Source organism: Lipophrys pholis, assembly GCF_963383615.2.
Source record: "Lipophrys pholis genome assembly, chromosome: 4".
NCBI classification, from domain to species: domain Eukaryota; kingdom Metazoa; phylum Chordata; class Actinopteri; order Blenniiformes; family Blenniidae; genus Lipophrys; species Lipophrys pholis.
In genome coordinates, this window is record NC_137637.1 from 13453329 (window position 1) to 13478809 (window position 25481).

Genomic DNA, 25481 nt, shown 5'->3' on the forward strand with positions numbered 1-25481 from the left:
TCTCAGGCCTTCAGAGTGAGGAGTTTGAGTCCCAAAGACTTTATGGCTAATTTTAAATGAACACTTTCTACATAGACTTGCACTTTTCGTCCCGGTTTTGGGAACTCTAGCCGCTCTCTGGGGGGAGAGACTTTTGCTGAATCAGGCGTCTTGGCGTGAGAGGTCGTGTGTTCGGGCTAATTTAAAAAGTCTGGTACTCACAGTTCCCTGAGCTTCTGGCAGAACTTCCATCCGTCAGGGTTGATGCGAGCGATGGAGTTGTTGCTGAGGAACAGTTGCTGAAGGGAGGAGAGGCCATACAGGGAGCCACTGTTCACCTCCGTCAGGGTGTTGTAGTCCAGGTGGCTGCAGGAGAACACCAGTGAAAATGTGTTTATGGGAGAGATTTCACTCTGGCATGAAATCACTAAATTTGTCGCAGCACTTAAAAAAATTAAAATAAAAACTGCTGCCCAATTGTTGCCCATTACTGTGTTATTTTGCAGGTAATTGGAACAAGTGAGTTTAAATAAAGCAGGTCAGCTCAGGAGAAGTGTGATTTTTTTGTGTGATTGTGAGCAGAGTTCCAGTAAGGTTTAAACAGATGTTCTTCTTCTAAGATCTGGCTGATGTGTGTTACTGTAACAGCCAGTAAGTGGTACAAATAGGATTAGCCCATCACATAGTGCACGTTCCATGCTATTATTAGCACACAGATTCCATAAACTACATGCTTTACAATGCTGGTGCTATTTGCGTCGTGCAAAATTTAGAGTGGTTAAAGGATGAATCAGCTGCATCTTGAACACACGTATTAATATATTTGTGTGTCTCTGATTTCACTTACAGGACTTTCATTTTGGCCAAATCCCAGAAGGCTCCGTCAGTCAGTTTGCTGATGCTGTTCCTCTGCAGCTTGAGGACCTCCAGACTGGACAAACCCTGGAAGGTCAGACCCTCCACCTGACGGATTCGGTTTCTGTTCAACTCACTGCGAACACACACACACACGCGCGCACACACAGAGAATCTGTAAGGCACTGTACATGGATGAACATTTTACTCAGGAATGCTATGCCCTCATTCTACACAAACATTCATCACAACCAAGTCAAAACCACAGAAGCCTCCAGCCAGCATACATTCCTCAGCGGTGTCCTTTCCCCCGCTGGAATTAGCTCCCAAACAAAGGTCAAACTTTGAATTAACCAAAAAAAAAATGATGGATGGGCAGAAATGGTGGTGTAAGATGCTTAAAAACTACACCTGTTTTCTCTTTTGTATGAAAAGCCTGTGCATGTAACAATGAATCCGTGCAGCTGCGATGTGTGTGCGAGGGCTGTAAAAGCCCTCAGGTTGGCAAAGATAAACACCCACAGAGGTTTCCTTTGTGTCTCCTGTGCATCACCACCAGCGTGTGCAGATACAGTGTCACCCGGGCCACCTGGCCAACAAAAGGCACCTGGGGAAGCTACAATAAGGCGGAGGAGGAAGGAGACTCCCATTACGTGAGTCCCTTTGCTCTCCAGAAAGGAGGCGTTGAGCTACAAATGGGTCAACCTCGCTGTTACGCTGGAGGGAAGTTTGACAAAGATAATGGAGCATGATGTGGGGAGCGAACGAAGCACTTTGGGGATATGGAAGGAGGCAATAAATCACCGATATTACAGCCCGTGTGTTTACCTAGTCAGACCTTATCCAGCCCGGGAGGTATAGCTCACACTAATAGCGTCCCAAATGTTAAACACACAGCTCTTGATCAACGGACACTCACGGCTCCTCCCTCTTTTACGCACTTGAGTCTTTACAATTGTGCAATGTCTCTTGAGTGTTTTTGCAGGGCCGGTTGTTCTGAAAACACGGCCCTGTCAGCACGCTAACTATGTTGTTAAACTGATAACATGCAGTGGTACTCACAGCTGGGTGAGCCTCGGGAGCTGGAAGGCTCTGACGGGGATCTGGTTGATGCGGTTTCGACTCAGCCTCAGAACCTGCAGCGTGGAGCCCAGATGGTCCAACACTCCCAGCTCCAACACGCTGATCTTGTTGTTACCGAGGTACCTGAACACAGACATCACATAACACATTCATAACAAACCTCAAACATGTGCTAATAAAAAAACTGTTGTTGTTTTTTTTATTAAGCATGTTTCTTGAATGCTGCAATAAGTTCACCTCATGGGGTCGTCCTTTAAAATTAAAATCAACCTTGTTGATAATCCAGACACAAATGTGACGATAATATAATTTTTTCATACATTTAAGTACCTTCAGTTTATATTTTTAGACTGGTGTGTTATGAGCAACACAAATCCCCCCCCAGGTATTACTCACAGGTCTCTGATTTGGAGGCCCGCAGGGAAGCAGTGCCCTCGCAGCTCAGTGATGTCATTATTGCTCAGGTCCAGCGTCTCCACAGAGGCCAGCTCTCCGGTCCGCCTGCCGTCGATGCTGCGGATCTTATTGTGATGTCTGGAAAGTAAAGAAAGCACGTAAAAGATGGTGTTAAATGCAGTCCAGCGCTGCACTCCAAAACAACAAATTCCCAACACAAAAGCCGTTGTGGCCGACTCTGCATGTCGATGTCACTGTGACTCCAAAATCTGATCAAATGCTCAACCAAAGCTACTTTAAGGTAAATTTCCCACCACTTCTGTGTGTTTAGGAAGATCTGGACCTGTGACAGGTACAACAGCAGACAGGTACAACAGACAGTTTGGTGCAACAAAGGATGTGTGGTGATTCCACATCAGGAAACAAGTTAAATGTTTCCCAAACAGTCCTAAAAAACCTGAGTTTTACCTCAGGAGTTGTATCTGGAATCTGTTCTGATACTCTACAATGTTGAGCCAGACGTCTAAGAAAAGACTAAGCGGATTTCATTTGCAATTTCGGCCTTGTTTCGGGGGTCTAGTGTGGAATGGAGGGTCACTCTCTCCACCCTGTCCTGTAGTGCTCCACATCTGTAAGGAGTTATTTTGGACATTCAGACTCGTGGCCAAAATGAACACACACACACACACACACACACACACACACACACACACACACACACACACACACACACACACACACACACACACACACACACACACACACACAAAAAAAAACCTGAACGATACAGTAAAAGAATGCTGTTACTCTTCAATCTGGAGAAGTGGATTGTGGGAAACACTGTTTGATGACCATCCATCTTGCTACATAAGTGCTGAGTGTGTGAGTGTGTGATAGGCATGTTGGGAGACTAAAGACTCGTGTCATCTCATAACATATTTAAGGGTTAGGGTGAACGTCAACAGCCTTGTGTGTTTTTAATCCCACACTGGTTACTTTTCTCACTTCCTTCTCTTATTTCTTTTTGCCAACCGGACTGTTTTGGGAAAGTTCGCTGCATTTGAAAGTGGAAACACTTTTATTTCCACCTGTGAATACAACAAAGGGATGTAGCATCAAACCCCACAACACGGAAGAGTCCTCTGAAGTCGACTGATCCATTCCTTCAGAATCACTGTCGGCTTTTTTCAAATCTGATGATACGCGTTATGACCATGTCAAAGCCAGTTCGATGAGATTGAAGTGATTGTCTTATCAGTGGTTAAGAATACGTCAAGCACCTCGACAGCACATTCCACCAGAAAGTTTGGTGTATTGAGCGTTTCTTGTGCTGTGTCTAGATATGTTTAGCAGAGGCATATTTAGGTTCAGATCTGCCATGATTGTGCATGCTATGTTTCAGATCTGAACATCGGCTGTGCCAAAATGAGGGCGCATACTGCAGCTCATTGAGGTCAACAGATAAAGTTAACATTACATGACTGACTATGCAAGGTGCTCGTACACTTTGAAGGTGACCGGTTCGACCAAATGTGTCACAAATCAGTCACTGATCAACCGTTGTGTGTCGACTGTCCTTGTGTGTGCACATAAAGCAACAGAACTGTTCATGTGAAGTGGCTTCACTGTGAAGGCAGGGATGATTTTAGTGCACAATCTTATCTCATAGACTACAAGTGTCAAGTCAATAGTGAATAAAAGACGTTGATTATGTAGGACCAGCTTTACTTCCATGTCATTGGGTAAAAAAGTCAAGCAATAGGAGATTAGGAGAAGTCTCTTCCAGATTAACCAGCACTGGTTTAAAAATATTCAAATCTGTGTATCGAGAATATTGGTGTGTGTGTGTGTGTGTGTGTGTGTGTGTGTGTGTGTGTGTGTGTGTGTGTGTGTGTGTGTGTGTGTGTGTGTGTGTGTGTGTGTGTGTGTGTGTGTGTGTGTGTGTGTGTCACAGATAGAGCAAAGGAGAGCAGGTGTCCTCTACCAGTCAAACTCATCAAAACAAGGTCAGTCCCTCCTTCCTTCCTAGCCTTCAGCTAACAACTACTAACAGATGACCACACACACACACACACACACACACACACACACACACACACACACACACACACACACACGCATTTATTGGTATCCAGAGGAGGAGGGGTCACACCGCGGAGGCCCACCTGAATAAACAGTGGCAGAAATGGTTAAGGATGAGCACACATGCGCAAACACGCGCGCACACACAACACAAATAACAACTGCGCGCACACAAGACAGAGCAACACACAGTGGCTACAGTGAGCAAAAAGGGGGAAAAGGGAAGAGAAGGAATGGGGGAGGAGAAAAAAGGAGGAGGAGGGAGCGAATTAAAGAGTGAGGTGGGGTCAACAGCTGGTGACCTTCGCTGGGAAAAACAGATCAGTCTCAAACTGGTGGGAGAGGTTGACCTCTCTCACTCTTTCTCTCGCCCCGCTCTAATTCCACGGCTAAAACTAACCACCACCACACCCCCACTTACCCCCCCCCCCCCCCCCCCCCCCCCCCCCCCCGGCAACCCCGCCCCCCCCCATCCCACAGCCGAAAGCCCAGCTGTGGGTAAGAGACAGATAAAGCCTTGGCGCTCGATGTGTTTGAAGTCCGCACATACAATAGAAGCGTTTATAAAAACTGATTATCATACAGCCAGTGACAGTTCTGATAAAGAGAAGTTTGGTTTGCTCTTGTTCTCTTTGATGTCCACGAGGGCCTTATGCGCCTTGATTCCACTTAATTCCAAATCTCATTACTCTGCCCCATTGACCATCTGATTAGCATGGGCCCGGCTCATTTTGACACTTCTTTTGATGTAGACAGGGTACATCAGGGGTTTACACCAGTATACCCACTCTCCTGTTTGGACTGTCATCTTTGAGGTGGATTGTTTGGCCTGTCCCTTTCCGTTTGAAGCTGGCGATCGGGGACAAAAGAAGAATTATTTCAAAATCAGATCATCCAGTGGGCCATATGATTTCCATCCCTGGCCTCTTTGATGTTGACTGGGCAGGCAGCGAGCACAATGGGAAAGTTTGTGCTGCTCTGCTGTCACTCTGACACTGTGTTTTTAAAACTTTCTGTTGCTTTTTTTTTCTTTTTCGTAAGGGTTGGTGGGGGGAGACATCCTGCTGTTGCATTCTCAGAGCCTGTGGGACATCCAGTGGGCTCGCCAAGAGCATTGTGGGACAGTGGGAGAACTGGCATATGGTTTTTGAACGCTTCATGAGAAGCTCCAACAAACTAAGTTGATCAGTTTTAATGTTTAGCTCAGTTCTTCATCAAATGCACCTCAAGGCTTCCGACTCTCATTGATAAGACGGTGAAGGTTTAAGCTGTGATGGCGCGGCCATCCTGTCAGGTTTATCTGTGCTTAATGAATTCCACAAGGGCTGCCGCCATCAAAAAGAGCTGCCAGACATGTCAGTGGAGGACTAAAGGGAGAGAGCAACAGGAAGCAGAAAAATGCAAAAGAAAGGCACTGAGTCACCTCTCGACTAAGCAAGAGATTAGGAAGAAAGAAGAGCGCTAAGAAAATCAGTAGCAGCCAAAAAGCATTCCTCTTTAGGAATTTCTGCACTTCTTTGTAATTCTGTACAGCACATCAGCAAGTTCAAACTTTCCAAGACTGTGAATTGAACGGCTCGGAACAGATGGGTTAATAGTAGAAGCCTTTGATACACCATCAGAACCTTTGCATGTTCACACTGGGGTACACCCAGAATGGCTTTGTGTCTGGAAGCAATTTTTAGCCGCATTTCAGTCTAAAGTACAGAGAACTTTTAGTTTCAGGTCTTCAGGGAACTAAAAAATGTTTCTGTACCCATTGACTTTTCACAGTGGCCCTAGCTCCTGGGAGTATCAATCAAGGCACATACATAGGTAAAAGCAAAAAATGAATTCCTCCAATCAAAGGGGCACAATAAGAAAATAATGACAAACAATGTCTTAGACTACAATACCCAAAAGCAAGGCAGGGGTCAGCATCTTTGTTTCACGAATTGGAAACTTGTGCAGTTTTTGATTGTGCTTTATTGCTTTGTAAACAGGTTCATTAAAACAACACTGGAAAGAAACAGTATAGTCGCAAGGCAGATCCAAAACACCAGAAATCCCCTTTATTTTGATCAATGCACAATACAGATAATGGAAGAGAAGCATTCAGTGGTTTTCTTCTTCTCCTATTTTTTAAATAGGGGCTAAATGTCATCCAAGCAGATATTTAGCACGGCAGACTACAGCCCACAGTTTCTGAACCTTTGGAATGTACCCATGGCCAGGGAACTTTTAAGGGTAAAAAAAACTATTCCAATCTAAATTTAGACACGCGATTCAGCTGTTAGAACGCACAAAGTTCCTATGATAGTTCGGAGTACTTATGATGACGTTCCTGCGGTCAAAATGCAGGTTTTCAATCATTGGTTTGGAGCAAGCACTCACCCCTCCGTCTGTGAGAGAAACTGTTGGTACCCAATTCATAAATGGAGCAGGAGCGTCCACGGAAAACAATTCATGTGAGCAGAAGGTCAAATGGCAAAAACACATCTCGACTTTTTGTCACGTCAGGGCATAAAATTAAACTGAACACATCAACATCTGAAGAACAAACTGAGGAGACGGAAAACAGAACCACCCAAAAAAATAATTTAAAAAATGAATGAACCAAACTCCAGCATGACCATGAAAAACCAGGCTTTGCTTAAATTCTGGCGCATCTGGTAGGTTCAGCTCAAGAGATACTTAAGTTCAAGAAAACGTCGAAATAAAGTGATTCCATGAGCTCCGTTATGTCATTCCAGAGGACCCTTTGGTGGAACGGATGCAGAAGACAAAAGACCAGAGAAGCTTCAAGCGATATGAGTACACATCAGGGATCGTGGGGTAGTTTTCCTGCATAATAGCCCCGAGAACTGTCTGGTCTGAGTTCACCAACTGTTTCACAAGCTGATAATTACCTGTGATGAGCACGTTTAAAAGCAGTGCTGAATATGGTTGTTCCATAAATACACAAAAGGTAGTCCCCTCACCACAGTAAAGCACAGAATTTAGTATATTTTTACCTCTGCCAACAAATCCCAGCTGTCTTCCCCCCAAAATATGATAAATTGTGAATTACTCAGGAGCTTCAGAGACCTTGAATGCATTTCATTTACAGACAGCGTAAGTAAATCAAGGCAAGTTTAGTTTATTTTTAATAGCACTATTCAGGCAGAAGGTAATTTAAAGAGCTTTACAGGCGCATTGAAAGCATTAAAATACAACTCAATAAAATAAAGTAATAAGAAACATGGCAATTGGGTTAAAGGAGAGCACCATAAACAAGTGAAATATGTCAGATGAGTACTGAGCGTGGAGGTGGATCCATGCGGAATGAGAAAAACTGTCCAGCACAGACCAAGCGGTCTGATGCACAGCTGTGGAGGATTTGCTGAGTACGGCAGTGGAATAATTAGTACTATGGAGAAACTCTGTTTGTATCGTAACGGACTGTTGTGTTTGGCTTTCTTTTTGTTGGACTATGGTGGCTTCCAGCCCAGACCATTGAGACTACTAAGGATTCTGACCTCTAACCATGTGACAAAGAGGCTTTTTGGAGGGTTTTTTTGTACTGTGCTTTTCTAGTGACTGTACTGATGTTTTGTGCTTTTTTACAACTTATTTTCTTAACTGATATTCATATCAGTATATTTATATACTTTCAATATGACTCTGCCCAAGATGGATCATACCAAGTGTCATGCCAACCGTGTCTTACTTTATTCCTCTTCCATCAGTAAATGCTAATCGTATTAGCCAGAAGCTAACTGGTACACTGGCAGACACAAGGGTTTGACGTTCAGACAGTAGCAACCACATATGAATGACGCTCAGACATTTGAGAGTTTGCTTGAGGGCGAGCGGCTGAAGAAAGACTCCCTCTCAATTTGTTTGTGTGTATGAGAGCTGCACACAAACTTGTAGTCAGACAACATTCCAGACAATCTCCAACTCATGGCACAACAGTGGCCTGCAGTGTGCACTGCTGCGTCTGCCAGCGTGCACAGAAAACGCTCACATGGTCCAGAGGGTTTGGTGGTGGGCGCACTGGATTCAATTTTTAGAGACAAAAAATATAAAAAAATACAGAGCCTGCATTCACTCCCCTTCTTCCTCGGTCTGCACCCTCCTACTATCTCCTCCACCGCTTCTCTATAACCAGTCCTCTTTCAACATGTGGTGATGTCATCCCGATCCGACACTATTCACATCCCTCCCTGTTTTCTCATCCTTCCTCCCCTCCTCGCTGTTACCCGTTTTACTGTAAGCCATGTGACTGACAGCTGCAGCTGCAAGTGCTTCACCCAGGCCTTCGCTTCAGCTGCGTGGCTTTGTAAAAATCTGACCCTCCCTCCAGCCTCCACTCCCATCACCACTACAGAGCCCCCCCCCCCCCCCCCCCCCCCCCTAGCAACAGGCCTCAAGTCAGGCCAAAAAAAGACACCCCAATCGTTTGGATAGGCTGTGACACAGTTTGTGCACGTAAAGGTGAACTCGCTCTGTTCTCTGTTCAGACTGCTCTGATCCACACTCAGAAGATGACCCAGAACAATACTAGCGGTGGAAATAAGGTCCATTCTACCAGACAGGTGTCAGGGTTACTGAGTCAAACCTCAAATCACTCCCTCATGCCGACTGACCACGGCTTACAGGAATATTCTGACCACATCAGTGCATCACGGTCAGTTCTGAGAAGCAGGCAGATGACACATGGGGCGAGGCGAGCGTGTGACTCCCACGAAGCTCACCGCTGAAAACGATATGACGGCGACCGACGTGACGGGAGCCGGCAGCTGTACGCTTTACTACCGAGCAGTCAGCAGAGATGCCAAGTCAAGGTGTGAAAGAAAATACAGCGCAGGGCTAGCGGTTAGCAACAGGCTAGCTCAGAGGGGGCGGCCGACTTTCTTGTTTCGGGTTGAATGAGATGCGAGAATGTTCCCTGGTCACATGAGAGGAAAAAAACAACAGTCCGTCCAACATATGATACCAGTGGAACATTGACACCATCATACTCTGTGGGAGCGTGCGTGACATAATTTTCTTCTAATAAACATAGCACCAAGCTTTTATATCATTCTGACTTTCATCTCTGGCCTATTTTGCTCCAGTTTGTGCAAGTCTTTCATTCTGCTGTTTGTTTTGTGTGCATGGCATTCCTCCTGGCATTCCTGAGCGTCACAGCAACACAAACATTTAGTGTTGGTACTTAAATTACAATGAAGATTAAAGTATTGGATGAATAATGAACTGTGGCTTGTGTACACATGCTGTTAACTGTTTTTGGCAGGAGCAGAAACTCTATATACTATTGGTACATTTTCCTTGAAGTGCAAAGGGTTTGTGTTTCTGGAATCAATATTTAGTATATTTTTTTGTGCATTTTCCAAAAACCTTTGTGTTTGGCAACTGCCAGAAAGCCACAGCGTTCCTTGAGATGGTTAAAAACCAGGCTATCGAGTACACTCTAGTAGCACACATACACACACAAGCGCACATATGCCTTTCCCAAATACGGCAGTACATCTCCGGTGAGATGCCAGTGCTGGCAGCCCCCGCAGGCACAGTTTCACGACTGCGAGCAAGCAAGCAGGAACCGCACACAAGCTCACTTAAACACTGCAGACGAGGCTGGCTAATAAGACGAGTCACTTATTCGACCACATGCTGATCGCTCGAGACAAGCACTCTGCGCTGTTATGAGTTATGTTATGGGTTTTGATCCGGTTTCAGACAGCCGAGTTCCTGCCAACTTCACTTTGTTGCAGCGTTTACTGAGGAGATGCTGAGGCAAACGCACCCTGGACAGACGTCACGAGACTATTTCAAGAGCGCTTCAAAGAGGCCACTGGCCTAAGAATACAGTCTGAGACGCACACCATTCTGATACCATGTTAAGCAGTAAGGCGAGCGGTACTCACAGGTAGAGCGATACAATCTTGGAAGCAGCCTGTCCTAAATCCGGTATGGAGGTCAGCTCATTGTAGTCAAGTCGCCTGAAATCAACACACACACACACACACACACAGGATAGTCTGTTAGAGAAGACTGTGAAAGACTGGTGCACAGAAAATACATTGCTACATATTATTAAAGGCCGAGGAAAATTCTATGGATCGCAAGTTTGTTGTTCAAAATGCCCCTGTAATGTTTAAATATTTCGTTAAATGATGCCCAAGTAACATTTCAGTTCCATTTTGGAGGCAATTGGTGTGGTTAACAACGGAGTGGCTGTTTCAGTAGCAAACTGTACGTTTGTGCAAAGGAGACACTACAGAAAAGCTGCAAATGCTTTTCTATTGAAGGAAAAGTTAGAACGCACCCTCTAGTGCAGGATGACTCATCAGATATTTGACAATGTTTCATCAAAATTTCAAAGAAAACATTGATTTTCTAACAAATTTCTTCAGAATAGCAGACACAGCACAACACTGAGACTCAAGCTGAGATGTCGGCGTTGCTGCCATGAAAGAACGCAAACTAGCCTCAAAGCCATGTCGTCGGGGAAAGTTTGTAAAAACACCCATATTGCAACAATCATCGGGGAACTTTTGGGGATATTTTTGGACAATGTATTTTGCAAGAAGGTTTCGTTAAAATTGGCTTCATATTGAGATTGTAGTACTTTTCCTGAGTAACATTTTCAACACGCATACTCTGCACCACGACAAAGAAAAACCGAAGATTAAATTTAAAGAATATTACTACATTACTTCACTGGTCCGACCCACTCGTGATGAAATTCAGCTGTATGTGGCAACTGAACGAAAATGTGTTTGACACCTCTGCTACAGACACATATGAGCGAAAGGCGTATAACAAATACAACTTGTCACGTCTGCCGCAGAGCAAGTGGCAAAGTCATCCTTTTAAAGACCAAAAATAACCCGGGAGTAAAACAGATGTCCAAGAGCGTATGACTCCGGCCAGCAGGCCTGCCAAAGATGTCACCAGAGTGTGTATCACCGGTTAGCTCGCGCATGTGTGTGTGTGTGCCTTGTGTACTGGCGCTGAGTGACACAAAGCCAAGCCCTCTCCTCACCATATAAAATATTTACAAGGCCAGTGTTGGCCACAGTATCGGGTGGTGGAGGGGGAGGCTTAATATAGAAAACCGCCGCTTAATTCTCAATTGGACTTAGTTCAAGGCGACGCATATGAAGGGGACTGCTAGGAAATGAGAGGTGCAGATCGTCATTGATGAAAACGCTCCTCGACTCTTGGATTCAAATGAAGCGAAATAAAGCAACAGAAAAAGTGAATTTGAAAGTGTTGGAGGGAAGGGTGCTACTTACAGCTCTCTCAAGTTGAGAAGGTTGGCAAAGGCTTCGGGATTGATGACAGTTAGTTTGTTGTGGCCAAGATTTCTGAAAACAGAAAAGACAATGTTTAAAAAAAACAGCTCATTTGTACATTTATTGCAATTTTAAGTTGTTTTATTTAACGTAGTTTAAACTGGGACCTCGGTCGATAGCAACAATTATATCTCCCATTTGACAAACTGCCTCATCCGTCCACATTAAGTATGCCTCCAAATACTGCGGTACATAAATTCAGTCGGCCTTCAAGAGGACCACGGTCGATACTATCGATACAGGGTGTCTCTCTCCTGGCTCACTTTCCAAACATAACCCACAGGCCATTCATCTGCAGCAGTCAATTTGCACTTTAGGCTAACAGTGTATTTAATAGCTGGCACTTGACTTGCACCGAGGCTTATTAGAGAGTGATTTGTCTGTTGATACAGAGACACTGCTGTCAGGGAGGGAGTGAATGAGGCCTGCGAGGGGACGGAGGTGGTGGCTGAACCCAGCACACATTTCGGATTGAGATTCCCACCACATGTGAATTGAGCTTATTTCATGCATAAATAACTGCAATCGCTGCCCCTTCTACACACACACACACACACACACACACACACACACACACACACACACACACACACACACACACACACACACACACACACACATACACATAAACACACACACACACACATACACTGGCATGCGGCTTGCCCGCTGGCAGCCGCAGTGAGAGCGCTGTTTGTGTTTGTGGGGTGGGGTTAGGCCGGGCGAGACAAAGGGAGCCCACAGCTCCGAGCCGCCCGCCTCCCGCCCCTCCGTCCCTCTGACCAGACGTGAGAGACGACCCTGGAATGTTTCACAGGCCTGCCGAGAGATGGCTACTTGTTCCCAGAGACTGCTGGGACACTTTTACCTGATTTAACACATTCCTCATTCTCTTGTCCCCCCGTGGCCTTAAAGGACCTGCGAGGGCAGAAAACCTCTGCATATTTCACCATGAGCGGGAATGCATATAAAGAAAGTTAGGCATCAGGAACTTTTTAAAACAATTTAGACCGATCAATCTCACTTGACAGATTTCCCTTTCTTGTCTTCAGAGCTCAATTGCAGATAATGACAGCCTCCTACTGCACTCTTGTGTGTAAATGTATGTGTGTGTGTGTGTGTGTGTGTGTGTGTGTGTGTGTGTGTGTGTGTGTGTGTGTGTGTGTGTGTGTGTGTGTGTGTGTGTGTGTGTGTGTGTGTGTGTGTGTGTGTGTGTGTGTGAGAGAGAGGTGTGTGTATGTGTGTTAGATGAGATAATAGCAGAGCTTGTGTCTGCCCTGCAGGCAAAGGACTGACAAGAAGGTGTGCATGCATGTCTATATCGCGATCAATTACTGGGGAACCTCCCATTGTAGCCTCAATTGCTAAATTGTCGTCCCCTGCAACGGGAGGCAATTACCTCGTTACGGCCACTGCCTAGAGGTATGGATAATCGTCCACCACGCACACACACACACACACACACACACACACACACACACACACACACACACACACACACACACACACACACACACACACATTTGTGCAGCAGCGACAGCATGAACTTGGAGAGCACTGTCTGCGGGAGGGGCAATCAGGAGTTGTGATCAGGTCGAGGAGTTTGACTCAGTTAGCATTTTGAAGTGGAATGGAGGAATTTAGACATGCATGTGTGACACTCAAAGCTTAAAATAAAGAATGGCCAAACAACACAAGCAGACTAGGAGACTAGGAGAATAAAAAAAAAGTCACATTTGTGAGCCAAACCTGCCATGCCGGTGCTAAAGGCCGTGGCAATAAAGAAAAGTAGTCCTTTGTGTGTGAGTGCGTGCATGGTTGTGTGTGCACAAACAGCCATGTGGCTTTTTCTCAGTCATGTATGGTGTTTACACAACTGAGTCTTTTTCTCTGGACTTCATTCGGTCAGATTAATTTTAACTCCTCTATCAGATGAGATAAGTTCCACAGTGTTTTAGCACCTACTGTAGAGCCGATGCAGATAAAGTTTTTTCATGTAAGAGTAGAGGAAGCTTCAGAGCCAACAGGGGCAAATGGTTTTCAGAGACAGTGGGCTGATGCTTAAGCTCTTACAGGGAAAATTTGGGATCCGGGGTATTGGAGTCATTTAGAGTTTGTGGCTGTTTCACACGTGGGACGATGCACATGAACAGGAGCTGCAAAATCACATTAAGGTCAAAATCTACACCAGGATTGAACCTTTGTAAGAGCAGGCTTTGTGATTCAGCCATTAGAAAAGGGCTGTGTTGTTGTGATGCTGTGATTAAGCACGAAGCAATTTAGTTTGCGAAATTCTTTGAATGCTTTAAATGCTGCCTTCCTTTGAATGGAACAACTATAATGGGCAGGACTGTTCCGACATTACTCAGCGCCACCCAAATTAAAAGAATCTAAATAAAGAAAATGTGGGATAATGTGCAGATGCAGGTTGAGCCAAGCAGTCATTTCCCCACCAATTTCAAGATGCTGTACGGCATCAAGGTGAGCACTTTTGCACAAGTAGATCTAAATATAACAAAAGCAGGCCATATTTAACATTCGTCATCCAGTCCACACTGGAGCTGCAGCTATACTGGCCACCAGCGAGCACAAAGGTCAGAGTAACCCACTTTCTGTCAGCAGAATTGGAGGGACATGAAACAAGAGGGCAGCTGTAGAGGGGGCTCATATGGGATAAAGAGGCACAGTTACAATCCCACCTTCCAACCCCACCCAGCCAGTCCTGGGCCACCTCAGTCCAATGCCCCACATGTCCCAAACAATATCTGCAGGAAGAAAATAACACCTCCGCTGAGCACTAAAGGTCACAAATCATTGCTGTGACATAATCACTCATGATGACAATAATCACCATTTCTGGAATAACAATGAATGGGCGAGGAGCTAAAATTACAGACATTGATGGTACTTATGAAAGATTTTTCCAGTTGTTGAGATACTAATGAATTCAGCATTTTGGTTTTTTTTCTTAAAAGTAAAAAAAAAAAAAAACTGTAAACCCAGCGTTGTCCAGTGAGGACATTCACCTCTTCTTCTTGCCCAGTCAAGTAAAGAAGGGGTTTGAGCTATAATTCATATAATATGGTAAGAAATAAAAGGATAGGTTGAACTTACTCATGACAAACATCCCAAAATGGATGTCTTTGATACAGTCTGATTCTTCTTTGGGGGATGTGATGTCACATCTTTTGCAGTGTTTATGTTGTTTCTTGAACTGGTAACTCATGAAAACCTTACTACATTAACTGGAAAAGTTGGGCTGTCATGTTCCTATTGCAAATCTGAAAACATGGACACTTCCATGAAACTCGGTGTTGTGTTAACTCTTTCTGAGTATATATGAAAACACTGCGCTGTACTAACCTCACAAGAATATTATGACTTCCCGCTGTGGCAAAGCTGCATGTATAAGGTATTGAAACGGTTAAAAAAAGAAACGGCTAAAGCTATGAAAAAATCTACGTCAAAACACTGTCTACTTGGATTCCACAAAGTTCTTTGACTTCAGACTCAGAATTCAGACTTCAAGTGTGTTTCTACTCCTTATCCATGAAAACCACTCGAATGAGGAATGTGCTGTTTGTCACACATTTTAGACTAAAAGTGTGTCAGTTTTTGCTGCATTAGTTTGTGTGAAAGCACCTAAAACAACTTAAAAATAGACAAAACAACTGCTGGATCATATAGGGAACTGATTTTAGCTTCAGTCCTATTTATCATTCAAGACAACTCATATCATCCTCAGTCAACTAATTACTGGAGGCCTACAAGAGTGATCTGAACATTTGCTTCTGTCTCAGCCAAACCTGCGAAAGAAGTCTTCAAAAGACAAAGTGATAACCTCATAAAAGGCCCGTTTGATGAAGCATCTGTCTCGCAAAAGAAAAACAGGGCTCAGTGCCTGCAATAAACCGTCATTGCTGGACCACGTAGCTGATTTGACAACCAAAACTCATTAAAGTGCTTTAAAAAATAGCTGTGTTATGGGTGCTGTGGGAGTTGAGCGAGTGCTGGAGTGATGTCATAGCAAATGACACTATGCTTGTAAGTCAGCTCATAGTCTGTGTGTGTGTGTGTGTGTGTGTGTGTTGGGGGGGGGGGGGGGGGGGGAGCAGGGACTCGCACACACAGAGATACATCATCATTATCTTTCCCGTTTCCAGCGCAGATAAATGCGGTGCGAACTTTGCTCGCGGAAAGTGTGAAGTGATGTCAGTGATGAGCCTCCTGTAGTCCCGCTGCGAGACAAAGGCCCTTTAATGCGGTTGCTTTCAGAGCATCATAAACCCAGTCAAATAATAACCTGCGTGTCAGAGAGCCAGAGGCAGGCACACACACACACGCACACACGCACACGCACACACACACACACACACACACACACACACACACACACACACACACACACACACACACACACACACACCGCTCTTCCTGCCATAAAGGACCAGTTTATAGCCCAGCAACTGCAGTGAGAGTGTACACAAAGCTAACACCAGCTTCAGGCCACCATTTTACACACAAGTCAAACAGGAGGGAAAAGAGGAGGAGGAGAAAAGCAGACGATATCTTATCAACTTTGACAAGGTTAAAAGCATAAGCCGGCCAATAAGATTTGTTACAACAGTGATAAATCCGATTCGCTAAAATCTATGAAAAACTGCCAGCAAGCGTGAGATCCTGGGAGGGTGGGAGGGTGGGGGGGTGGGGGGTGGACTTAGGTGCAAGATCAGAGAGATCCAGCGCATATGGGGTCGGCATATTTCACCATTTGCATTACAGATTCCCGACGCCCCCACACAACTCAACAAAGAAGCTGCTCGGGCCTTTGAAATCAGTCAGGCCCGGAGCGTGACTCTGTTTCTGAAGTTTTCCGAGGCAGGAAGAGTGAGCCACATCTTGGGACCATGTGCAGCGCACCGCTCTCAGGAGCGGGAGACGGAGCGAGGCCCTCCAAACAAACAGGGACAAGGTTGAGAGAAGAGTCTGCACTAGCCTGAGGCCCGACGTGAACCTATGGCCGGGCCCTGAGACGCCAGCCTGGACACTCCGGATGAGGAGTTCAATCACAACCTTGCAGGCTAAAGTGTGTATGAATGAACCCAGGCCATATGCACCCATGATTATGTGGGAATAGGTTGGATATTGTGCTCCCAGATACTCTGTCTCTAAACGATTTATTTAGAAAGATGGCTCGAACTTACATTGTTAATAGGAACTTATCAAATGAGGCTACAAAAGCTCTTGTGGATGTTATGTCATTGCATCAAACTTTGATTAGCCCATATTCACAGCCATAGTGTATTTCTAGCCAGGTCTTTTGCCTACTTACTTATGGTGGCGTTTATAGGTAACTGGTAACAAAATACATTCTGGCTGTTGAGTAGAGAGATATACGTATATATTCTAATACTGGCAAACCCTGGACTTCCCACAGGAAAAGTGGAAACATTTCAAAAAAGCCCCCAAAAAGCACATTTGAAGTCCCTCAGCAGAACATTGGTTAATTTAAAAGCAGCTATGGGAAAGTTGAAGTCAAGTTGTGATGTTTCACTATTATGTGTACAGTGTGCATCATTCACAAGACCAAGGGAAAAACAGGTCGAACTTCTACTAGAGTCAATAAAAATAAACTTTATTAGTAAGCAATTATAACTTAAACACTGTGTCTGCTCTCGGAGGAGTTTATTCTCATGGTCCACAGAAAGGTCAACTTCAAAGTGGGAACCCTTTCCATTTGGTCGAATTTCTCAAAACTCATGTTTGTTTTTCAAGTAGAGCAATAATTACTCACTAATAATAATTGCATGTAAATCAGTGGGAGTCTAGACACCAAATCTCTGGTGCTGCCTTTCAGCAGTATTAGAAAATACATATACTGGACATATTGGTAGTGTTAGGATTGTTTAGTCCAACTTCTAACCCCCCCGTCTCCAAGCACCTCCTGTTTTCTGGGCAGACGTTGCTTCACTTGCGCAGTACCTCTCTCTCAGTCCAAGTCACGCTTTTTTTTCTAACATCTTCTCCAAATTCTCCAAACTCTTACCAGATGTAGAGAATTCACAGATGATTCATTGATCAGGCCCACTTTGTAGACACTGACTTCGGGGGAGAGGAAGAAGAGAAGGGGGAAGAAGAAAAGGAAAGAAAAAAAAGAACTTGGCGCCTGAAAGTGTCTTCACAAAAGGGCCATCTATTCTGCTGACTGGATTCCTGGAGAATGACTTGTGGTAGCAGCTGTTTGATTGTCATTAAAGCCAAAAGTGAGACTGTGAGCTCATTCCATATCTTCATGTGAATGTCAGACTTTATCTGCTGTTATTAGAGCAGGGACTTAACCTTTCCTGGGTCTTCCTAGTTTGTTCAACGCCAGCGTGGTGCGTGAGCGGTCCTGGCTGCTTTATTGAAGGGCTCCAACAGATATTGCCACTTCGAGTTTGGCTCTCTCAGAGCTTGGACCAAACCTTCGCCTCAAACAACTTGATAAGGCAGGAAGAAAAAGTAGCTGATAAAAATCAGTGCCAGCGATAACATCATCCAAAACCCTTCCAAAGGCGCAAGCTGGGACTTTAAAACATCTGCCAGAGGATCCGCCACAGTCGCAAAGCTAGCAAAAACTATGACAATAAACAAACTGGGTATAATGATTCCCGATACCACAAAATTACAAGGCTGTGTGGAGAGAAAGGCCGAAAAAAACCACAAGAGAGTCAACCCCGCTGAGTGCTGCTGCTGGTGCTGCATCTCAGCATAAAGATTTGCTGTTTAAGCCAAAGACGGAATGCTACTTCAGTGTGCTTATATCAGATTCAAGCCTACTAACAGCAGAAGTTGCCGTGACAGAAATTCTGAGCCGAGGGCGAAAGTAGTCGCAGTGCATGAAAATTATTTTGCATGCTTATTAATAGGATAAGTAAAACAAATCACCAGCTGAAAAATGAAAACCTTGTATTTGCCAAACTGTGACATTCAAGCAGACGGTCCTTTAATGTTTCATTTCCTCTGGGTTTCCTCTCTGTGTTGCAACATGTGTGACAGTGGTTGAGGTTTCTGACCACTGACAGGACTTTCACCAGCGAGTGGAACCCGCCTGAAGGCAGCAGTGGCAGCAGACCATGACATTAACAAAACACTTCCATGCCCTGGGTTAAAATTGACCTCCGCCTCCTCTCTTATTCTCCCCCGGGGCCAGGTAATCTGCAGCCACACACCCCCATGCTCTCTTTCCCTACTGGTCCACAACCAGCCAGCGGACTGTGCTCCCAGTCCCTGTCAGGAAAACCACCAACACAAACCCATTTCCTGAGGCTGGAAACCAAAACCAACTTTAGTGGGGAGTTGGTGTTTACCAATAAGGGTTTAACTGTGAGGTTTATGGGGCTATGGTTTGAGGTTGAGTCGAAGCAGATCGCTACAAACATGTAAAACACCTCTAAACATGGCTAACCGCTTCGGAGCAAACAAAGAGGTTCATTCAAGATTATGTCGCTATGCTCGCTGGTGACACAGCCGCTCGAGAACTGCTAAAGACAGAGTGGAACAGAAGACCGAATGAAAACTGTGACTTTCCAAATCGGGAAGCAACAAATGGAAGTCAAAGACAAAGCCCATAACGGCACATATATTTCTGCAACAGGAAAAAGGACTTTGCAATCTCATATGTGAGAAGGATGAGAGACGCTGGCAAACAGACATCCTGTATCTGTTTTATCTCTCTCCAACCACAGCAATCACTGCCAAAATTAGTAAAGCTCATGCTTTTATTTACTCGCAAAATCCCATTATGCCTGTGGCACTGTGGGCAAAAATGCTTTTTATACACATTACTGCGGCTACAAATAAGATAAGACGCCACTCCTGAGAGCCAATATGTGACTGTGTGAGAGCAAACTTGCTTTGAATGTTATTAGGCGATTCATCGATCAAAAACAAAAGACAAGCTTCAGAGACCGACGGTCAGTTTGTTAGATTGGAGCACTGATGCAAAGCAGCTGAGGGTGATGGGGGGGGTGTAAAAGTTGGCAACTACTGAGGTTGAGAAGAAGCTCGAAGTACATAATATTGTGTCTTTTCTTGAAGATCAAGCCGAGCTGAAAACAGGACCAACAACTGTTACAGCAAACCTATAGTGAATAAGGTGAGTAAAGTTAAGGCAACTTTCTGTCAACCTTCAGTCTACCCTCGTTCCTGCACGGTTCTGCCAGGATGTGCCAGTACTTTTGTTTTCCCAAATCCTCATCAAGGCCACTTACTCACAGAAGACCATTAAAATCAGTGGATTATTTTGACAACTGGAGAGCATTATGTGCCTTTTCTCCCCCTTTCACTGAGAACTAGGGACTTATTTGTGCCTCAGAGGACCAGCGACTGCTACTGATGGATGGACTGCAGGCCACAACTCGCCCTCTAGCCACCCATCTTCCCTGGACAAACACCCATTTATTTCACCAGAATTATTCCGACAATATCGAGCAAGGACTGCATGATTAAAAACAGGAGGACAGAGGCTATCATTAAAGTCTTACGCACGCTTTAAAATCGAGAATGTCTGAGTGGTGAGTGAATCACCTGAATTTGCACTGCCAGTTGGCCAAATAACATGACTTCCACATGCTTTTTACGAATATAAAAGCTTTGTAGATTTTCACAATGGATCCGGTCATTTACTGTTTTTTTCTTGTAGGGAGCAGATGTAGAGTCTAGTTTGATCAGAGATTGTATAGCTGCAGCTTCAGATTTTACTCACCTGCAGCAGAACAACATGGGGCAACCACTGTTTATGTGGTCACTAGTACTATAATCATATCTTACCAGCCAGAAAAGATTTAAATCGTGTATATAAATAAATAAGTGGGAAAGATGTATTTCGAAATATATTATCAGTGAGCACAGATTTGTTCCAGTTTTATTAAGGTCATCGTCTAGGATAACACTTGCTATGTTATCTGTTTATAAGCTTTAACAGTCATCCATTAGAATGACCCTAATCTGAGAACCAACACTCAAAAGCAGTATATTATATATGTATTTCAATAAGATATTTACCAATTAATGACAAATGGAACTAAATGCCTTTAGTTTTACAATTATTAAGGAATAACTGCAATTGATAATTGGTTTAAATGAAGTTACTTGACCTTCTTTGTTGCACCCCCGAGTTTGGAAATGGTCTCTCGGGACACAAAGACAAAATCGGTCTGCATGTGACCTGCTGGCCGTCAGTTCTCATGTCTGTTCTGTAGCCTTGGGTAAATAAAATGTATTTAGACTAGGGGTTATAATCTCATGCAGGAAAAACATCACCATATAGAGGACAGCCAAACTCAAATGGAAGCTTTTATTAATGTTCGTGATGAATGTGGATGTCTTAAAAGTTAACATCACTTTTTATTTTAAGTTAAATATGACTGATTATTAGAGAAGTTGGTGATCACGCCTTATTTTTACCCTCACTAGCAATGCACACATAAAACCAACAATGTTACTGCAGTAAAAGTTGAACCGCAACAAATTGTTTTCAGTGAGAAATCCTTTCAAGACACCGACTGTGGTTATATAAAGTAAGGTCTGGCGTTTTATATTGAAACGTTCGACATTAAAACCAGAAACATAGGCAAAAGGCCTTAGAAAATCCTGAAATGTTTCTCACTTTCCTCAGTGTAAGCTGTTGCAACAACAATAGCCCAGAGGTTCATTACTGTAATCCCTATTAAAGAGCCTACACAAAAGATAATTACGACAGCTACATGACAGCACAATCGCTTTTCACCCACACAAAAGGGTGGGAATCCTTCATTTGAGTAATTCTGGTTAGAACTTCTCCTCATAATTGTACAGCAGAGCTTTAAGGACGCTGAAGGTTTAAAGCGAGCCTGCGTCTATGTATGGCTACTTCTCGATGCTTAGCAAAAACAGTCACACCAGCTTTAGTTATTTATTCAACAGTTAAATCCTGCAGGAGAGTCTTACGACCTAAACATTTGCATGTGTTAAAAGAGGGAGGGAGGAAGGAAGGAAGGCTTGGCTGGGGTGACTTGGATTTGTTGACATCCACTGATGCTGTCCTTCCTCACACTGCTGCTGCTGCTGCTTCTTCCTTGGTGTAAACATAACATAGATGACTGATACCGCGCTGACTTTGCTTGGCTAATATGCCTGAGGGGAGGCTTTATTTAAAAGTGAGGATTGTCAGGTCTGCGGAGACTCGGAAAGTTTCATTCCTGCACTGCGGTGTAGGATTTGCTCCATAAACCTGCTATAAAAAAAAACAACTATAGATTCCATTTCACCTGGGCATACCATAAAGCATACGTACATTCTCACGTGGATACGCACTAATGAGAAACTGCATCACAAAAACCACAATGAAACCTTTCAACCACATAAGTGGACGGACTTCATCATGGAATCACACTGCACCACAAATAAAACTAGCCATTAGTCTTTTGGGGGTTTACAGTAATCATCTTTGACTCTGGCTCCTCTACAGGCCCCAGGGAAACAGCATTTCTTCCCTTTGAGCTCCCTTTGCAATGGGACTATCTCAAGCAGTGTGGAAAAGTGCAACTTAAGTTTAAGGATCATCCAAAGCCCCGTGGAGGGGATGAAACGTAGATTGTTGCACTGTGGTGTAAGCCTTGTTATCATTTGAAACATATTCTGTTATCTGTTCTGCATTCCAGCAAGAACTTTCTGCATTAGTTTTCAAGCAGAATCAGAGCAATCGTCCACTCAAGTACTTTACAAATACTAGTAAAGCATTGAGTACTTCTCTCTTTAGTTTCACTGTGATATTATTGGGATCCGGCCTGTTTACAAAGCCCAGAGGTGCAGCTCTTGTTCTTCTTGAGCTGCCTGCCAACATGAAGCTATCTCAAGCAGTCTGGACAGAGGCAGTGTTTTTAGAGAATCATGGAAGACCAGAAAGCTCTGCGGACGGGCTGACATGTCTCTTGTAGCACTGACGTATAACCTTTGTTGTCATTTGCAACAACACTTCAGATCGCCTTTCCTCAGTAGAGGGTATCATACAGCACAAAGATTCTGCAACTTTCAATAAGTAAAACTAAAAAAAAAAACTAAAAAAAAACAATTCTCTCAATTTGACAAATTTGGCCTTGGGTACTCCATAATTGAAGTAGACTACGAGTAAAGCTAGCATTTGCCTCTTCTGTTTCACAGTGATCATATGCCAATCTGGCTTGTTTACAAGCACAAGAGGAACCGCGCTGGTTCCCTTTGAGGTCCCTGCCGACATAATGCTGCTATCATTCATGGTGTGGAAATATGCAACCCAGGTGTTTTAAAGGATCATTCAGAGCTATAAAGCTATACCCTTTGAAAACAACAAGATTGCGGGTCCTTAAATCTTGACCGATAAGCTTTGGGTGAGATAACAGAAGCAGACTTGAAGCAGGTCTCTGTCTTTATGCAAACCGAAAAGGTTTCAGAGCAGCTGTTTCTGCTGGGAAGCTTGTCAATACAATGGGTGTTCATTGTTGTTAGAGGACAGGAAAAGAAGTGTCTGTCTGTGTACATGCATGATAAACAGCCTCTGCACTTGATGTTGGCCAAGTGGTGCTTCGGGGCAGTGTCGCTACGCAGACACAAGTGGCGTTATTCATGCTTTTTTGGGAGACTTTTTTTTTTTTTTTTTTTACAAAATTGCATTCCTGACTTCACAGAGAAAGATAAACTGCCTCACACAGGAACCTGGGAGTCAGAGGACTTTTTGGGCCTTTGGTCTTTGACCCCGGGTTCAAAACCACAAACAAATACTGGAACAGATGCCGAAAAGTCTCCTAACAAGATGACTGAGTGTCACTGAGAGCGAGCAACTGGGCATGGCAGTGGCAGCCAAAGCCAAAATGTTGACCAAGGAGGATAGAGAGCAGTGTCGTGTAAAAGTCCGCCACCTTATTCGGCTCTGATAAGTGCTCAAGTTCCCCAACAATTGGAGAATTCGCCCATAACAATGGCCCCAATTTGGCTTATTTCCCTAAATGAGCTGGCAGACAGGGTTTCAACTATTGTCCAACTCACGTAGGGGTTTTGCGAGTTGGGGAGAAACCCTTTCATCTGCAACAAATTTAATTTGCGAGTCACAATGAGCGGCACAGAAAGCGATCTCGGGATAATACCTGTCACTAAACCAGTTGAATGATGCAAACGTTTATTTGTTGTGACTTGCCGGGGTCTATTTGTTTGCTGGGCCTGAGGGGACGCTTTGTTCATTTTGACCTGTGTTTTCTGACTGCTACAGCAGATTTATGAGTCAAAAACTGTTGAAAAATCACAAGAAGTGTGCAAGGGTGATGAGTTGTTTTTTTTCTTTTATATCAGATTTCTCATTGATTGATTGAAAATCCTTTATTTGTCCCACAATGGAGACATTTTCTTTGCTGCAGCAGCAAGTGGGCAGTGATATAAATAGTAATTTTGTTTAATAAATTGTAAAAGAAAATTAAGAAATTAGACACATGCATGCACAACAGATCCACCTGTTTGCTTGAGGTGATGTCAAACTGGAAATGAAGTTATGAAACATGTTTTTTGAAATCCTTTGAATTAACTGCTTGGTGATAAAACAACACCTGTTAACCTGTACATACAAATCATCAAGCCTGCATGAAAGGTGAAGAAGATCCTGAAACATAACAGATCTCTGCTGGCACGATTGTTATTAGGGTTCTTCTAAAAGATTAAGTGAGAGTTTCATTGGTGATTTTCATAATCAAGACACAATTAAGATGCTGGGGGGCTGTCTGATCCTGGAGTGTCGGTGGGTTTGTCAGTGCAATAGTGGGGCGAAGGGACCTTTGAGAGGGGGGAGGTAGGGAGAAATAAGAGGGACACCTAAATGTGGAGGAACATGGGGAAAAGTTTCACTACTTGGAGGTACTTGTGGGGGAACAAAAATAGCCCCTGTGACAGCTGCCCTCTTTCCCCGTTACAGTTGATGGGGCCAATTATGCAACTCCAGAACCACAAGAATCCTCTGGGACGGGATTCCTGCACAGAAAACCGTGTCTTACGTGCGTGTATAACTGTGAAATAAGTTTAAAAGTGTAGCCTTGTTGAGTGCCGTGCCTCTACAGGCCGTGTTACCCCGTTATGGACAGGTCAATAAATAGTCCTGGGTTGTTTTTTTTGTTTTTTTTTTTACTTACAAGGAGACAGTCCGGACTGGAAGGTCCAGAGGCGTCGCCGTCAGCTCCAGGCTGCTACAGTCCACCGAGTCTCCGTCACACGTACAGTTCAAGGGACAGGTTAACTCTGAGCCCAGGACGAAGCCGTGCAACAGCTGGAGCGATAGAATTAAATAAAAAACACAACCAGACACAAATCCAAATCGTCCCGGGAGCGCCGCCATTTTGTATCCAGTTTTAATAGCGCGGACGCGGAGCTCTGTCTGTCTTTTCTCTCAAACTGGAATAAAAATGCAAGAGAGAAAAAAAAAAAAAAGAATTAAAAAAAAAAAAAAAAAGTAGGCTTTCCGTATCACATTAAATGTCCTTTTGTTGATACGACATGAGGGGAAGCATTTTCAGTCCAGACGACATTCATTTCTGACTCGCTCCAACTTTCTCCTCCGGTCGTCCACAACACGGGATTAATAAATCTGATTAACCCGCATATTCACGCTTCAGACGACCCCTGGTTTTAACTGTAAATGAGGCCAAAAAAAGTTAAGAGTCTACTTTCTCCAAAGAAAAAGAAAAAAGTAGGTGACATCAGAAAAACGTGTGTTGGGAGGACTCT

General features: G+C 44.1%; 1 protein-coding gene across 1 annotated transcript in view; it reads right to left on the bottom strand.

Annotated features, from left to right (window-relative positions):
• lrig1 (leucine-rich repeats and immunoglobulin-like domains 1) overlaps window positions 1–25107 on the bottom strand; it is a 39341-nt gene extending 14234 nt beyond the window's left edge. Inside the window, exons 1-7 of the mRNA XM_080461675.1 lie at window positions 24890–25107; window positions 11661–11732; window positions 10287–10361; window positions 2314–2451; window positions 1897–2040; window positions 827–970; window positions 202–345 (exon numbers count right to left, since the gene is read on the bottom strand). Coding sequence (XP_080317801.1) covers window positions 202–345; window positions 827–970; window positions 1897–2040; window positions 2314–2451; window positions 10287–10361; window positions 11661–11732; window positions 24890–25092 — 920 coding nt within the window. The 5' untranslated portion in view covers window positions 25093–25107. The remainder of the gene's footprint in view (window positions 1–201; window positions 346–826; window positions 971–1896; window positions 2041–2313; window positions 2452–10286; window positions 10362–11660; window positions 11733–24889) is intronic.
• Between the last annotated feature and the right edge of the window lie 374 nt (window positions 25108–25481).